At 39.0% G+C, this 16,633-nt stretch overlaps 1 protein-coding gene across 1 annotated transcript in view; it reads left to right on the top strand.

The window, feature by feature from the left end:
* The window catches only part of LOC134798990 (adipokinetic hormone/corazonin-related peptide receptor variant I-like), a 70,094-nt gene extending 53,461 nt beyond the window's left edge, over positions 1–16,633 (top strand). The window contains exon 8 of the mRNA XM_063771415.1: positions 16,497–16,633. Coding sequence (XP_063627485.1) covers positions 16,497–16,633 — 137 coding nt within the window. The remainder of the gene's footprint in view (positions 1–16,496) is intronic.

Genomic DNA, 16,633 nt, shown 5'->3' on the forward strand with positions numbered 1-16,633 from the left:
ACGATATAGTTTGAAAAACTTTATTTTTTAACTTTCTCGTTTAACCCCCAAAAGTGCCCCCATGCTTAAAATTCATTTGTTTAAGTTACATGTCCATTTTGGATCACCAATTTACATATGTGTACCAAAGTTCAACTTAATTGGTCCAGTAGGACTCAGGGTCCTGTGACAGACGGACAGACAGACAGACGCACGAGTGATCCTATAAGGGTTCCGTTTTTTCCTTTTGAGGTACGGAACCCTAAAAAATAAATATGTCAATATTCATTATATTTCAAAGACTGGCCGTACTCGCTACATGATTGAAAGAAATCGGCTCTATAGAAAATAATTGCAAAAATTGGTCTTAAAATCACCATTAAACGGTTCTATGTCGTTATTTTTTGACTTATGGTCTTGCAATAAAAATCACAATTTTAACACATTCATACCTAAATCGCTAACGAGTAAAAATTACACAAATAATCCACTTTTGAAGTGAAAACTTCTTTAGCGGCGCTGTGCACTTTTTGTGATGGGGAAAAAATGTTAAACTCGCGAGAGCGTAACGCGTAAGACTTGACGTCACGTGTGACGGACGCTATTACAATGTCATTGAATTTAATTTGATTTACATGCCATTCCTGTTTCCCTCAAACTGGTAATAATATAACTCTAGTTAAGTACTCTCAGTGATGTGCTTAGGGGTTTCAAATAATGCGACGAAATAACGCTAGATGGCGTTAACCTCAATTATACATAGTGCTGCAGACATTTTGCACTAGATGGCGCTGTTATTAATATTTTGAGTTTCAATGTCATTGAGTTTTCACTTCTGCCGGCACTCCCGGAGTGCAACCCGTTGTTTTTTTTCAATAGTTTTCTTTTTACCTATTCCTTTGGCCTCCCCCTCCCCAGGACAAGTAACAGCAACAGTGCTATCTCATTTACTCCGATACAAACAGACAGCCTCTTAAAAGGAGAGCTATATAACTTCGGAAAACAAAACCTAAGTAGTTTGCTGCATCCGAGCGTTTGCGTCGGTGAAAATCAAAGCAGCAGCTCAACCACAGAACTTTAAAGACGCTTACGCTTAGGTAGTCTGGTGTAGTCTGAAACTTGTTACCTTTGAGAGAGTGTGCAATAGGGAAGCCATTACGATCACGTATATGGACATGTCACGAGTGCGAAAGAGACAGGCGTGTTGCCGAATACGAATACATGACCCTTTTGGATTTCTGTAGCGCTCGCTCTCTAGCGCTCCTGCTTGAATGTACCAAAACGTAAGGTTAGCGGACTGGAAAATATGAAATGCTGCATTCAGGAGATATGCTGGGTATTATGTGCGTAAGCAAAATTATTAGCTTAGCACCCGTGTATAGAAATATGCATGCACGTGACGTGATAATACGCGAGTTCCCTCCAAAAACACCAAAACAACCGCTTGTTATGGGCATCGGTACTTCACCCCACGCCCCACGCCCCTTTCTCTTATCCTTGAATCGCTCGCATTGTTAGTTGCCGAGATAGTACCTACGTGTGTCCGGCACTATACTCTGTATCTTTAGTTACTTAAATAAAAGTAAAAAAATAATTTGTAAATTTTCGGGTAGTTATAACATTTATTGATTAACCAACCAAATACAAAACCACCTGAATCTGTCACTGAACGACCTGACTTTAACCTACATTATTTGATCATGTAATGTTTTCATCTACCCTCAACTGGCTTAAGAAGCAATTTGAGGGTAGATTTTGTTTATTATTTTTTAAATACCTAAAGTACAGACTATAGGTGTTATCCGGCGTTAGCGGACTTCTCCCTACACGAGTAGCAATCACTTCTATTGTATAGCCGTGCCTACACATTCGTACAAGTATTTTGCCTTTGGAAACAAGTTAGCAAATCGCTAAACTCACCAATCACTTTCTGATTGCAATTTTGCAACTTTCCACTTTAAATAAAACGATTTATTTCTCGAGGCGTCTTCGCTTGGAACTGGAGGCAAGAGTTTAATCTTTAATTTCTTTTCCCGCAGGCAACTCTGCGGCTTCTAGTTCGATGAAGAGGAATATTAATCTGGAGTCGCCACTTGTGATAAAGGTAATAGTCTTAATTCTAATCCTTAATCTGCATAACGAAGAAACTTTCCCGACAGTGTTGATAAGTTGTTGAATGAGAAGGGTAACTCATAGATGCACAGTTTAACCCGTGGCAGAGTCTGTGCGGAAAGAGAAGAGTCGTGAAATGTATGGGGCCCAATACATTCCACGACTCTCCTCTTTCTGAACAGATTCTACTTACATAAACCAACAGAAGCCAAATTCGACATGTGCGACAATGGTATGATTTCGCATCCACGTCAAATCAACAGTTGATTTTATTGCATGTTGATTCGATCAACTGTGGATTATATCATTTGGTACAACCAAAAATCAACTCTGAACTCGGGGTAGTTCGGTTTGCTTTGGTTGTCACCTAACGGTGGATTGCTAATGTCAAAATTTGACATTGTACGTATTCGAGAACTTATGATTTTTCCCACATCAACGAGAGATCAACACGATCGTCAAACGTCGCTTGTCGATTTTTTTTTCCGGTTCCGGCTGTCAATACGCTATTACGATCGTTCCTAGCAATTCAGTGAAATAAAATGAAAAACCCACAGCGCCAAGCCAAAATCGAATACTGCTTTCTACTAAACGAGTGTCAAAGTGATCAATCAACAATAAATCTCGCGAAAAAGGAAGAAATTACATTGTGAAAAGTGAAAATATACATCATCGCGAATTTTGAGGTTATAAAAAATCACGGAGAAGGGACAAATCCGTCATAGTTTATCTTGTAATTAAAAAAAACTCAGTCATTGGAAAATGTTTTAATTTGGAAATGGTATGAATTTAAAAAGTTTTGAATGGCTGTTATGACTAGAGTGAGGTAAGCGAAACATAAACGAAAATAAAGACATTTTCAATATCCAATTAAACTTGAGATCAAAATTTGAGCAGGATGATTTAAAGGTCATCCAAACAGCACGAAATCCAATTAATCGGAGTTATTTTATTCTGACCGACTTAAAGTCAGTTTTATTATAAAACTTTTATGGGATAGATGATTGACAGGGGTTCAATTGCTTACTCATTAAGATTTTTTATTGAAAAGAAAAAATAATATTACTTTCAGCGGCAATCAGGCTTGCGACCATAATCCTATTTAGTATTTAGACAATAATTTTTGCCATTAATTTGTTATAGATATGACTGCCATCGAATTCTATGAGGTCTCACACGTAATTTTAGGTGCAGTATCTCTATTTATCACCATTTTCAAACTAGACATTGTTTACAAAAATCTGCGTAGTTTTAAGCGGGTAATTTGTTTCCCAAGTAAATGAGATATTTTAGAAATAAGTAATTTATGAGTACAACCGAGCTATAAATACTTCCTCTGATAACTGGACTTATAGGTACTCACAATTTAAGCAATAAATTTACTTTATTTGAGTAGAGAATTATGAGATTACTTTAATTCTACGAATAATGAGTCTTTGATTTGGCAACTGCTAAAATGAATATTTAGAAACGAAGAATTAATGGATTACGAAAAACATAATATATTAATATGTCGGGAATTGTGGGCGTACCATACTATCGGCAGCACATCAGAACCTTCAATCGTGGATGACGAGGGCCTTCAATGAAATACGATGTTTAACTCACAATCTTTACTGCACGAGACTCATTACAAATCACAGCACGCGTTACGTTTCTTATCTTAAGCAAACCAGTGGATTAGATCCAGGAGCCGCCACAGACGTCATGTTCTCCCGTTCGTTCTCATCGTGCTCCTTCTGAATATCGATTGACAGCATAACTTCAATTGTTCTCGACTTCAATTGTTTTGACAGCGCACTCTATGACGCCTTGGCGGAACTGCGTCGAATGTCACTCAGTAATAGTACGTAATACCCTAGTTTGCTCTATTTGTCAAGTCAAAGGCTGCGCGATAAAACGCCTCTTGAAGGCGATAGATGGCACATTTCAGCCATTCTCCGACAAATATATTTATCAAATTCATTATAAAAGCTATAGCTTCAGCTGAAGGTAATAATATAAACAATATACACGGACACGGCGCGTATAGTACGTCGATTCCTCACTCTGCGGCCCTGACCACCGGCAGCTTGGGCCCTGCCCCGCTGCCGGCGGCACCCTAGGTTAGGTTTTTTATAATGTGTTTATATGTATTTTTTATTGTGTTTGTGCTTTTGTATTTTACTTTTATATATGTTATAAACAACCTAACTTAAGATGAAAAATAAATAAAGGAAATAACAATAGAATTTGATAAATTAAATCTCAATCTCTAAACTATGTCGGCAATCGGTTTGTCGCTGTCGTGATACTAACTAGGAAGTGGTTTCAAGCTTCACTAAAATTAATTAAAGCTGGCGTTCTAGTTCCAGCAACATTTATTAAGCTGTCTGAATTTGAGAACCATTGCACTGAGCTGACACCCATTACTTATCTAAGCACATCTAGTGGCCGATTCTGATTAAAAAAATTGATTTGATTAATTTTATGTTGCGACTAGTCTCAGGGCAGTCTTAAACTATGATAGGGCCCTTGGCCCTTGGGCACATAAGAATTTAGGGCCCTTTTGGAAAGTAAAGAAAGCGAATTAAACCAACCTTTTTTTACTATGATCTATTTATTATGGGTAATCAAATATACTGTTACTGTTTGTCCTTCGGGGCCCCCTGAGGATGGGGGCCCTAGGCAAGGGCCCCGAGTGCCCTTATGGTAAAGACGGTACCTACTGACTAGTCTTTAATCTTATCTTATTCTTTGATTAATCTTATCTTATTTTTCTTATTAAGCGGTGGTGGCCGAGTGATATCACGTCCGACTTTTAATCCGGAGGTCGCGGGTTTAAATCCTAGTTCGTACCAATGTGTTTTTCGAAACTTATGTACTTCGGAATATTATTTGATTTGATATTTATCACTAGCTTTTCGGTGATGGAAAACATCGTGGGAAACCTGTATACTGTGAAGAAATTCAAAAGTGTATGTGAAGTCCCCAATCCGCATTATTTCGATATGACCTTGACCGTGAGCACCAATCATCGTTAGGGGCAGAGGTCAGCGTTTTTTCCGTAAGCGTTTCGAAAAACACTTTCTCGTTAAGAAACGGAATTATGACGGAATAACAGAATATTTTTTATAAAAACGATGACAAGAAGGTCATCGTTCATCGTTCATTCGGGTGTCACTCGGGTGGCAAAAACAACTGGCCATTATTTTTGGAGATAACTAAACTTGTTATCCCCGAATAAGCTGTTTCATGAATTTGAACCATATAAATAGGGTGGTAAAATTGGTTTTTAAACGGTTTGCTCCCGTTTACTTATGACGGCGTTTTTAGCAGTAGCAGAAGTGGGTACCTACTCACTGCATAAAGGAAAGAATACCTTTTGTTTAAGGGCTCATTCGCACGAGCGCTTTTACAACGCGGGTTAAAAAAAAGTTTGAATTACGCAAATGGATACATGTGTATTTATTCACACAATGGCGGTTTTCGAATTTAACGGCGCGATTCGGGAAATGAATTAGGCATTCACTAGGTATGAAATAGTAAAGATATGTGACGTTCCGCGGCAAAAGGTACCTTATGGCGGCTGGCGCTTACGCTATTATTAACACAGCTCCAATATTTATCCGGAGAAATGGTACCTTTTGCCGTGGAACGTGACATATCTTTACTATTTCATATCTAGTGCATCTCTAATTCATTTCCCGAATCGCGCCGTAAGTGTTGGTCGTTAAATCGAATCTCGCGTGTGGATGGATTCAAAAAGCGTTGTCCTCATTGACGTATAAAATCTCAGGACTGGCCTTACGGGCAATAAGAATGGGGCCAGTGCAGCGGTGTGACACCGCTACAACGCGATTGGTTGATGAGTTCGCATCACGCACGCGATTGGTTGATGAGTTCGCATCACGCGCGCGATTGGTCGCAACTAGCTGCGTTAGGCTGCGCGATTGGCTCGAATTGGTGAGTCACACCGCTGAACTAATTACCATTTTCAGTGCCCGTAAGGCCAGTCCATAGATATAATACGTCAATGGTTGTCCTACTAACGAGCGTTGAAAAAGCGTTAGCGTTAGCGTTGTAAGCGCTCGTTAGTCGGAGGCTTAACAGATTAGGGTCCGAGCCGAAAAAATCATTTCATAAAATTCATAACATATTTCCGAACCGATATGTCCTTCAACCCTCCAAAGAAAAGAGCGTATGTACTTCCTTCCATCATAAATGCCGGTAACACACTTGCAACTAGAGATGCCCCGAATAGTGAATTTGGCCGAATACCGAATATTCGGCCCCACTCTCGGCCGAATACCGAATATTCGGCGACAGAATATTCTGCAAGACGTGCGAACATTTTGGGTCACAATTATTATGAAAACTGTTCGCCACAAAGCACAACGTTTGCTAAGATATATTTTTATGTTGAACAGAATTAATGAATGTAGTTAGAGTCAATCAAATCAGACCCATGATAAAAATAAAATATTTTTTAAATCAATAATAGCTCAAAAAGGTACCTTCGTATTTAACGACTTTCCAAGAATACATTTTAAATATTTATTAAATATACCTAGTTTTTTGTAATTTTTTGTGTAATTTTGCTAGGTAGGTGCAACAGATATTCGGTATTCGGCCGAATAGTAGGCAACATTCGGCCGAATACCGAATATTCGGCAAAGTGGCCGAATACCGAATATTCGGCAAAGTGGCCGAATAGGCCGAATACCGAATAGTTGCCGAATATTCGTGGCATCTCTACTTGCAACTCCTCAGGTGTTGCTTACCATCGGGCGATTCGTCTGCTCGTTTGCCTCCTATATTATAAAAGAAAATCTCGCTCAACAATAAGTATAATTCGTGTCAAAGTCATATTATTGTTTTCTTCTTTTATTATAAAAATAAAACAAATAAAAAGTTATTTATATAAGGTTTGACTGTTTATAATATATATATATATAAAATATAAAGAGAAGGTAAATTGAACGTGACGTCGTGTGTGCTGGCCATTATTTTTGGAGATAACTAAACTTGTTATCCCCGAATAAGCTATTTCATGAATTTGCACCTTATACATAGGACGGTAAAATTGGTTTTTAAACGGCTTGCTCCCGTTTACTTATGACGGCGTTTTTAGCAGTAGCAGAAAATAGGTACCTACTCACTGCATAAAGGTAACAATACCTTTTGTTTAAGGGCTCATTAGCACCAGCGGTTTTACAACGCGGGTGAAAAAGGCGTTTGAATTACACAAATGGATACATGTGTATTTATTCACATGATGACGGTGGCGCTTTTTGTCAAGAGTTGTTGGATTTTCGATTTTAAGTGTTGGTCGTTAAATCGAATTTAGCCTGTGGACACTGTGGACGCATTCAATCGCTTTTTTAACGCGCGTTGAACAAGCGCTCGTTAGTAGGAGGCCTAACTGATTAAGGTCCGAGCCGAAAATATAATTTCATAATATTCATACCTACTAACTTTCCGTACGACGAATATTTCTTTTAAACGTTCATGAAAAGAGCGCACTCCCATTTTACTCGTAAAGGACACTAGCAACTCCTCAGGGGTCTACCGCGAAAACCGAAACTCGCAAATTGCGGGGATCTTTCTCTTTTACTCCAATGAAGGCGTAATAAGAGTGACAGAGAAAGATGCACGCAATTTGCGAACGTTGATTTTCGCGGTTAATAACAAAGGTGTTGCTTACGATTCGTCTGCTCGTTTCCTATATTATATATGTTACGCTGAACTCAACAATAAGTGCAAGTCTTGTCAAAGTCATATTATCTCATCACCATTGGCCTTTGCGTCTATTGCAGACGATTTAGAGCGTTTTCACATTGTCCGATCCGATATCGGATGTAAGATCCTACATCCGCGTAGTCAGGCCGCGGGGGTGCGCCCGGGCGCCTTCTTTAGCGGTCACGCACACTACAATAAACATTATGCCTATTAGGCGCCTATGACAAAAACAGCATTGGCCGTAAACCCGCCTTTTTGCGTTATTTATCGTTTTTTAGTAATAATGATTTATTACATGCATAAATAAATAAGTATTACAGAGAAACACATATATCTTACATTTTACTTCCTTCTGACATCCGATATCGGATCGGACAATGTGAAAACGGTCTTATGTTGTAACACTGGGGAGACTAACACCGATGCGAGACAGACATCCGGTCTATCACAGGCCTGACAAGAGAGATTTGATATTGATATTAACTAGAGATGCACCGGATATTCGGTTACTATCCGGTATTCAGCCTATCCGGCCAATATTTTAATATCCGGCCGGATACCGGATAGTGACCTACTATCCGGCCGGATAGCGGATAGTAACATTGCTTGATTTCGGAGTAAACAAATTGGATCTAAGAAACGTCTCGGTCATAATTGTACCCGTTTATTATTTTAAAACAATTTAAACATTCCACTCACTTGCACGCGCACTCATTTCGAACCCAGAAATGAATCCGCGCGAACGTTAACTACGAAATAGGTCAAAACCTACACAATGCGCACCTGAAGAACCGAAATGTAGGTATAGTTCCGCCGGCCCAATATTCGGCGGCCGGATACCGGATATTCGGCCGATGGTCAGGCCGAATATCCGGTATCCGGTATCCGGCCAAACAACTATCCGTTGCATCTCTAATATTAACCTATAAGACCTATATCAATAAGAAATCAAGTTGCGCCTATTGAAATTGAAAATTGAAATGCCGCAACGCTAAAATTAACTTTCTTCGTGATCGCGGTAAGTGAGGAGTTGTTACAGCTGTTAATTAAAACGTCAGAAGTTCTAGGCAGCATTTAATTACTTTGACATGAGAAGCACAAACTTTAACCAGTTACTTATTAAAAATTTGTGGAGCTAATTTTCCGCCTCCTGGGGCTCATTTCTCGAATAGTATTTAACTAATATTATCAGTGTGATGCCATGGGCCCATTTCTCGAACGGTATCAGACTAATATTATTAGTCCACGAACTGTCAAATCGTATGGGTTGCCATGACAACTCACTAATAATATTAGACTAATATCGTTCGAGAAATGGGCCCCAGATGGTAACTCATACGACTGTTCGTGGACTAATATTATTACTATTAGTCTAATACCTTTCGAGAAATGGGCCTCTGAATACTTACTACACCTACTACAACGCAAGTCTAATACTTTTTTTCTTATTTCAAGGGATAACTCAATTTAAGTTTAGAACGAAAACGAAAAGAGAGAAGAACTAGTTTGTATCTAATAAGTACTTAATTAAAAACTTTTCTCATTATGTAATAGGCAATAGAAAAGATTTCACCAAGGGACTTCTGCGAACACGAAAACTAGTTTTGACTAAATCTCAGTTAAAACTAGTTTTCACCGTAGATTTACGGAAAACTAGTTTCCGATTATTCCGATATTTACGTACGCCACGGATGTGTGATACTGATAAGGCTTCGGAGTTTCTTTAGCACGTAAATCCGAAGCCTGGCGATAATGATGTAACTGATGCTATCTACCTAGACTACCTATAGTAGTTTCTTCCAGTCTCCTGGTGCCAGTGGCGGATTTGCCGTGTTGGCCGCCCTAGGCCCCAAGCCCTGTAGATAGTAACTACTAGCCGCCCCTTTCCTCTGCACCTATCATTGACCGAAGCGAAGCGAAGGTCTACGTTTTGACTCGGGCATTTTGCTTTCGTATGTCCGGATGTTCTCCTCTACAGGTCGCAATTCTTAACCGATTCTCGTGAAATTTTGTGACCGAATTTTATGACTAAATAAAATTTTTTTGTCAATCCGGTTTTTGGAAATTTTTAAAAATGGCGGAGTCGTGATACCTGGCGCCTAAACAAATAGTCGTATCGATATCATAAGACTTTTTTCTTTTTGAGACATGTTTACAGAGTTAATAGCAAAAAATGCAGAAAAAAATTATCGCTGGTTTAGGCGGTATTTAGATATTTAATTTTAACTAATTTTAATTTGAGAAGGAGTAGCTAAATTTCGTCAACCCATCTAAGAACTATTTGGCTCAGTTTGTAAACGTTCGCTTTTTCTGTTTGCACACAGGGTCTGGGTTCGATCCCCAGTAATTGTATGCTGGGATATTATAACTTTTTGTATTTTTTTACACATAAATTTCGTATTGTTTTTCTTTAATTTACTATACACCGTGTTTTTATTGAATTCCGTTAACTTTGGGGTATAGTTAAGTACGTTTATAAGAACGAAATGGCATAGTTAATTTTCAAAAAAAAAATTTTTTTTTGTTTTCTTTTTTGTTTTTTTTTTTGTTTAAAAAGTAATTAAATGTAGCATATAGCGTTGTTGTAACACGGGCATCACATTTAACTCAACCAAACAATTGAAATCTGTGACATATCAATGTCATTTCGTACATCAATCGACCGAGATTGTACTTAAGTTTAGTAGCAAATGTATGAACTCATTCTAAACACTAATCAATATGTAAGCCGGCCCTAAGGCAAGTGTACACGCTTGTAGAGGCCTTATAGTAAAAAAATAAATTATGGATTATCTCCGAAATGGACTTAATCAGAACATCGGTGTCTTTGAGAAAGTTACTTGATTTAAGCTCAGGAATGCACCCTTGAAATTAACGGAAATCAAAAAAAACACGGTGTATTTAAAGCTCTTAGCACCATGTTATTTCAAGCTCTGCTCGCGAGGTCTACAGCTCACAGAGCCACTAGTATAGACTGGTAGACTGCCACCCCTAATATCTTGCCGTTCTAAGCCCGGGCCTACTGGGCCTTAGGGCACATCCGCCACTGCCTGGTGCTTCTACCTCGTATGATAATTGACCGAAGCGTAGCGAAGGTCTACGTTTTGACTCGAGCAATTTGCTTTCGTATGTCCGGATGTTCTCCTCTACAGGTCGCAGTTCTTAACTGATTCTCATGAAATTTTGTGACCAGATTCTATGACTAAATAAAATTTTTTTGTCAATCCGGTTTTTGTAAAATTTTAAAAATGGCGGAGTCGTGATACCTGTCGCCTAAACAAATAGTCGTATCGATATCATAAGAGTTTTTTCTTTTTGAGACATGTTTACAGAGTTAATAGCAAAAAATGCAGAAAAAAATTATCGCTGGTTTAGGCGGTATTTAGATATTTAGTTTTGTATTTCCGGATGTTCTCCTCTACAGGTCGCAATTCTTAACCGATTCTCATGAAATTTTGTGACCAGATTCTATGACTAAATAATTTTTTTTTGTCAATCCGGTTTTTGGATTTTTTTTAAAATGGCGGAGTCGTGATACCTGTCGCCTAAACAAATAGTCGTATCGATATCATAAGAGTTTTTTCTTTTTGAGACATGTTTACAGAGTTAATAGCAAAAAATGCAGAAAAAAAATTATCGCTGGTTTAGGCGGTATTTAGATATTTAGTTTTGTATTTCCGGATGTTCTCCTCTACAGGTCGCAATTCTTAACCGATTCTCATGAAATTTTGTGACCAGATTCTATGACTAAATAAAATTTTTTTGTCAATCCGGTTTTTGGAAATTTTTAAAAATGGCGGAGTCGTTATACCTAGCGCTTAAACAAATAATCGTATCGATATCATAAGAGTTTTTTCTTTTTGATATATGTTTATAGATTAAATGTCCAAAAATTCAGAAAATTTGTATCGCTGGTTTTGGCGGTATTTAGATATTTCGTTTTTACTTGAGAATGAGTAGCTAAATTTCGTCAGCTTTAGTAAGAACTATCATGGCGCATTTTGCAAACGTTCGCTTTTTTTGTTTGCATCGGGAGGTCCCTGGTTCCATCCCCAGTAATTGTATGCTGCTACACAACTTTTTGTATTTTTTTATACTTAAATTTCGTATCAATTGTTGTTTTTTATTTTATTATTTTATTTTGAAAAGCGCGGGCTAAGCGTATTCGTTTAATTTTTGCAAGAGATGATGGCTTTTTGCGCTTTAAAGAAAATTTGATTCTTGAATATACGGCGCCATACCTTTGGCCTCTATGCTCGTCTAGATGGCGACACCATTTTATATTTAACAATTTTTACTCATATCAGTAAAAGAACATGGGTCAAAATCATATGGCGTTCTAAAAATAAAAAAAATCATTTATCCATCTATCTATACATACCTATAATAAAGCTGAAGACGGTCGAAAGTCTGTACATGGAAGATATTTGAAAAAAAGTTGGCTGGGGATACTTAGAATCGATAACAGAACACGTTCCAAAAGTTTTTAGAATTTTTGTCTGTTTGTCTGTTTATCTGTTTATCTGTTTGTCTGTAACGGCTGAACGGATTTTGATGAAGACTTTACTAATCTGTCGAGAAAATCCCCGGCCAGGTTATAGGCTATAAAAATTCAACCCCTAAAAGGGGGGGTAGCCACAACGGTCGATTGACTTAAGTTTGCCCCTGAATCTTATGGCGATACTTAGGAAGGAGGGGCAAACTTTTTCACATATGTGCTACCACTATTGAGTACCCTGGTAAACTAACAGATGGCGCTGAATTTAATACGTTGTGACATGAATAAGCCACCGAGGAAAGATTTTGCCAAATTAACTCTAGAGGGGGTACGGATATCAACAAAAATAATTGAATAATTATGTTGATTTAATAAATTAATAATACAACAAAATTAAACGACAGTAAATTAATTGCCCCTCATTGCACAGTGCCATCTTTTGGGGAACTGAGTAAACATTAAGTAATCAAGAAAAATAAAAATGAGTTTACATAGTTACGTAGTGGTAAAATAAACACACATATCAACATGCATATAATTGCATAATTATTTAAAATTATAAATTTTCTCCATCATTAATTAATTATACCTAATCGTAATTAATGTAATTATATCGCACCCATATCAAATCCATATTCATAAGTAGGTATCGCCGCCTTTAAGCACTTAATAATGACAACGAAGGAACAACGAAAAAACATTGACCTCTGTCATTTGCAGTGCCGGATTAACCCTTTTAAGCAAAATAAGCACTTGCATAGGGCACCACGTCTAGGGGGCACCAAAACCGTAGGCAAAAAAAAAACGCGCAGGCTGCATCAGCATTGCAGTCGTCGTGGAGTAGGTACCTACATGAAACTTTTATACATGTACAAGTACCCATCTAATAACGAAGGCTCGTAGGGATCAAGTAAAAGAGTGAGGGTACGTAAGAACATCTCCAACGTAGGCTTTCGATTTGACCTTACGCGGAGGCCCTTAAAGTCATGGAAAAAAATCTTGCTTTCGGGCTTGCGGCCAGCCGATTTTTTCGACATAGGTTACCGATTTTATAGCGAATTTTGCTTTCTTGCACGCCACATTTGTCGGCCAAGCCGAGTTGCTCCTTAGTGTTATAAGGGGCCCCGTGAAAGCCGAAAACTAAAAGCATCCTATTAAGTAGCGCTTTCGAGCGAAGCCAAAGAGCGAGCAGTAGAAGAGTCGTGATTACATGCATAGATTCGATTTCAAGCCACTCTTTTGCAGTTCGGCGTAAGGTCTTATGCGAGGTTTTCTGCCTTATGGCAAAGTTGATCTTCTGCCTTAATTACACTTGGGCGTGGATCCAAATCCAAGCTTTCCTCTTTCGCAGCTGGGCCTTCTGCCCTGCTCACACTTCACATTCACTTGGTCAATTCCAAGCTCTGCTTTCTTGCATCTTTTCTGTATGAAAACAACCTCGCTGAGACCCTTAAATATCGAGCTCTATGCGAAGCTAGGCTGATAGAAAACTGTCCCATCCCTTCTCTGTATGAAACCCTGGATTTGCGCCTGGTTGGGACTAAAAGTAAAAATGTACAACTGTCTATCAAATTGCGTTTTTATATCGAAAAATTTTCGCGCTCGCTTCGCTCGCGTTTTCAATAACTTTCTAAGATATGGCAACTGCAGCAGTATTACTCTGTTGCAACGTTACTGCTGCAGCACTGTCAATTTTCGTGATAAAATGATGTGACTGATTTCCATACTAAAAGTAAAAATGTACAACTGTCTATGTACGTTTTTATATCGAAAAATTTTCGCGCTCGCTTCGCTCGCCTTTTCAATAACTTTCTATGATATAGCAACTGCAGCAGCATTACTATGCTGCAACGTTACTGCTGCAGAACTGTCAATTTTCGTGATAAAATTATGTGACTGAATTCCATACTAAAAGTAAAAATGTACAGCTGTCTATCAAATTACGTTTTTATATCGAAAAATTTTCGAGCTCGCTTCGCTCGCGTTTTAAATAACTTTCTAAGATATGGCAACTGCAGCAGCATTACTCTGCTGTAACGTTACTGCTGCAGCACTGTCAATTTTCGTGTTAAAATTATGTGACTGATTTCCAGACTAAAAGTAAAAATGTACAACTGTAAAATTGCGTTATTATATCGAAAAATTTTCGCGCTCGCTTCGCTCGCGTTTTCAATAACTTTCTACAATATGGCGACTGCAGCAGCATTACTCTGTTGCAACGTTACTGCTGCAACACTGTCAATTTTCGTGATAAAATTATGTGATAGATTTCCATTCTCAGCTGTAATGCGGCAATGAACGTCACTCAACTTACCAAAAAAAATCAATGTAATCTCGATGACCCTAGGGAGAGGGGGCACCATGGTCTAGAAATGCTTAGGGCATCAAAATATCTTAATCCAGCACTGGTCGTTTGCGGAGTCAAACGATTTGGGACTCGCATTTTATACGCATTACCATGCCTTCCCGAAAAAAATCGAATCATTCGTGAAAGTCTCGAAACGCATTGAGGTTACAAGGGGCACGTGGTCTTCCTCACGAGTCTGAAGAAGACCACGTTGAGTGGCGCTCTAGCCAGGCAGGCCGCTTCGCTTTCGCTCGCGCGCGTATACCTTACTGTATCGTCCGATATACATCTACTACTCTGTCGTTTAAATCACGTGTAAAATTTGAATACTCGTAAGGCCAAAAAAACTGTTGATTTTGGAGTGAAGTTTTATTTAGTGGTACCTAATTTAGTAAAATATTTTATCTGGACTGGGAGAAAAATTAGGATTAGAAATTAGCCGCTTACTGACACAGACCGAATCCCACGCGGGGGGCGCCGCGGGCACAGCTAGTACATATATACATTTATTGATATTTTTTATTCATTTTCATTTTAATCCTGTATCGAAAGATGACAGTAAATTTACAGCACTGATTTACAGTGACTACAAAATTTAGTACGACAATAACCCTCTACTATAGGGACCGTGCGCGTTGGAGGGTCTGCCATCTTGTGGTCTGAATCGGAAACATGTACATTGCCAAAGCAAGTTCTACCATCTACCGTTCTTGTAGGTACGTTTCCTTATGCATAGTATAGGTTCTGTCATCTTGTGGGCTACATCGGAAGCATAAACGTCACATTTACGCCTCACGCAAAAATCTGACGGCTCCTATGCCGCCCCCTATAGTTCACGCACGCCCCCTATAGGGACCGTGCGCGTTGGAGGGCCTGCCATCTTGTGGCCTGAATCGGAAACATATGTGCACATGTACATTGCCAAAGCAAGTGCTACCATCAACCGTTCTCGTAGGTACGTTTTCTTGTGCATAGTAGGTTCTGCCATCTTGTGGGCTACATCGGAATCATAAACTACACATCTACGCTTCGCGCCAAAGATCTGACGGCTCCTGTGCTGCCCCCTATAGTTCATGCACGTCCCCTATACAATCTATTCTCTTTAGAATTTAGATTAGTTAGATATTTAAATTCTTACTCGACTAAAATTAAAAGCATGAAACTCCTTCTATTGCGACTCGAGGAGGAACAAAGACTGAAAAGGCTGGCAAACCAAACGCGCACGAAGCTTCTCAGTTGCAGTTTACAGGCTAATTAAAAGGTAATGTTGGTTCCCTAACATAAGTAGAGTTAGACCAAGAAAAGTCTGCAGAGATTTTGACACTGGCACAAATAACATTGGCACTGCGTGTGCTCTGCAGACTTTTCTTGGTCTAACTCTATCCACTTTTCTATACAATTAGTATGGCGACGTGGATACTTAAGTTGGGGCACCGACCGTACACTGACATCGGAATGATATTTTTATCATGTTATTTAGTAGTCATCGTGCGTCTCGCTTGCGCCAATACATGTACGGACAAGAACCAGCGAAATGCACGATAACTAAATGACATCAGTTAGACGTCATTCTGATATCAGTGTACGTTTGAATTGGCCTGTTAGCCAAAAATTGTATCGTATGTCCATCTGTTCTACTCTACTGGTCGCATTTCTAAACCAATTCCCGAATTTTGTAAGCAGGTTCGATAGTTAAGGTTTTAATTGTCAAATTAGATTCTCTAAATTCTTCTAAACAACGAAGCCATACATATACTCAGTTTTAAGCTCAGCTCGCGAGGTCTACAGCTCACAGAGCCACTAGTATATATATGGGTTAAAATAAAGTATTGTCCACAGAACGGGCGACAAACGCGCGTGCGTTTCGCCGAAACAGCGTTGTATGCAGCGTCACCGCCGCGCGCGCCGGCCTGACGCCCGCCGCCGCGCCTCACGTGCGCGGCGCACGAGCGAAGCCGGGTGCTGTCGCAGTATAA

Source organism: Cydia splendana, chromosome 17, assembly GCF_910591565.1.
Source record: "Cydia splendana chromosome 17, ilCydSple1.2, whole genome shotgun sequence".
Taxonomy (NCBI): domain Eukaryota; kingdom Metazoa; phylum Arthropoda; class Insecta; order Lepidoptera; family Tortricidae; genus Cydia; species Cydia splendana.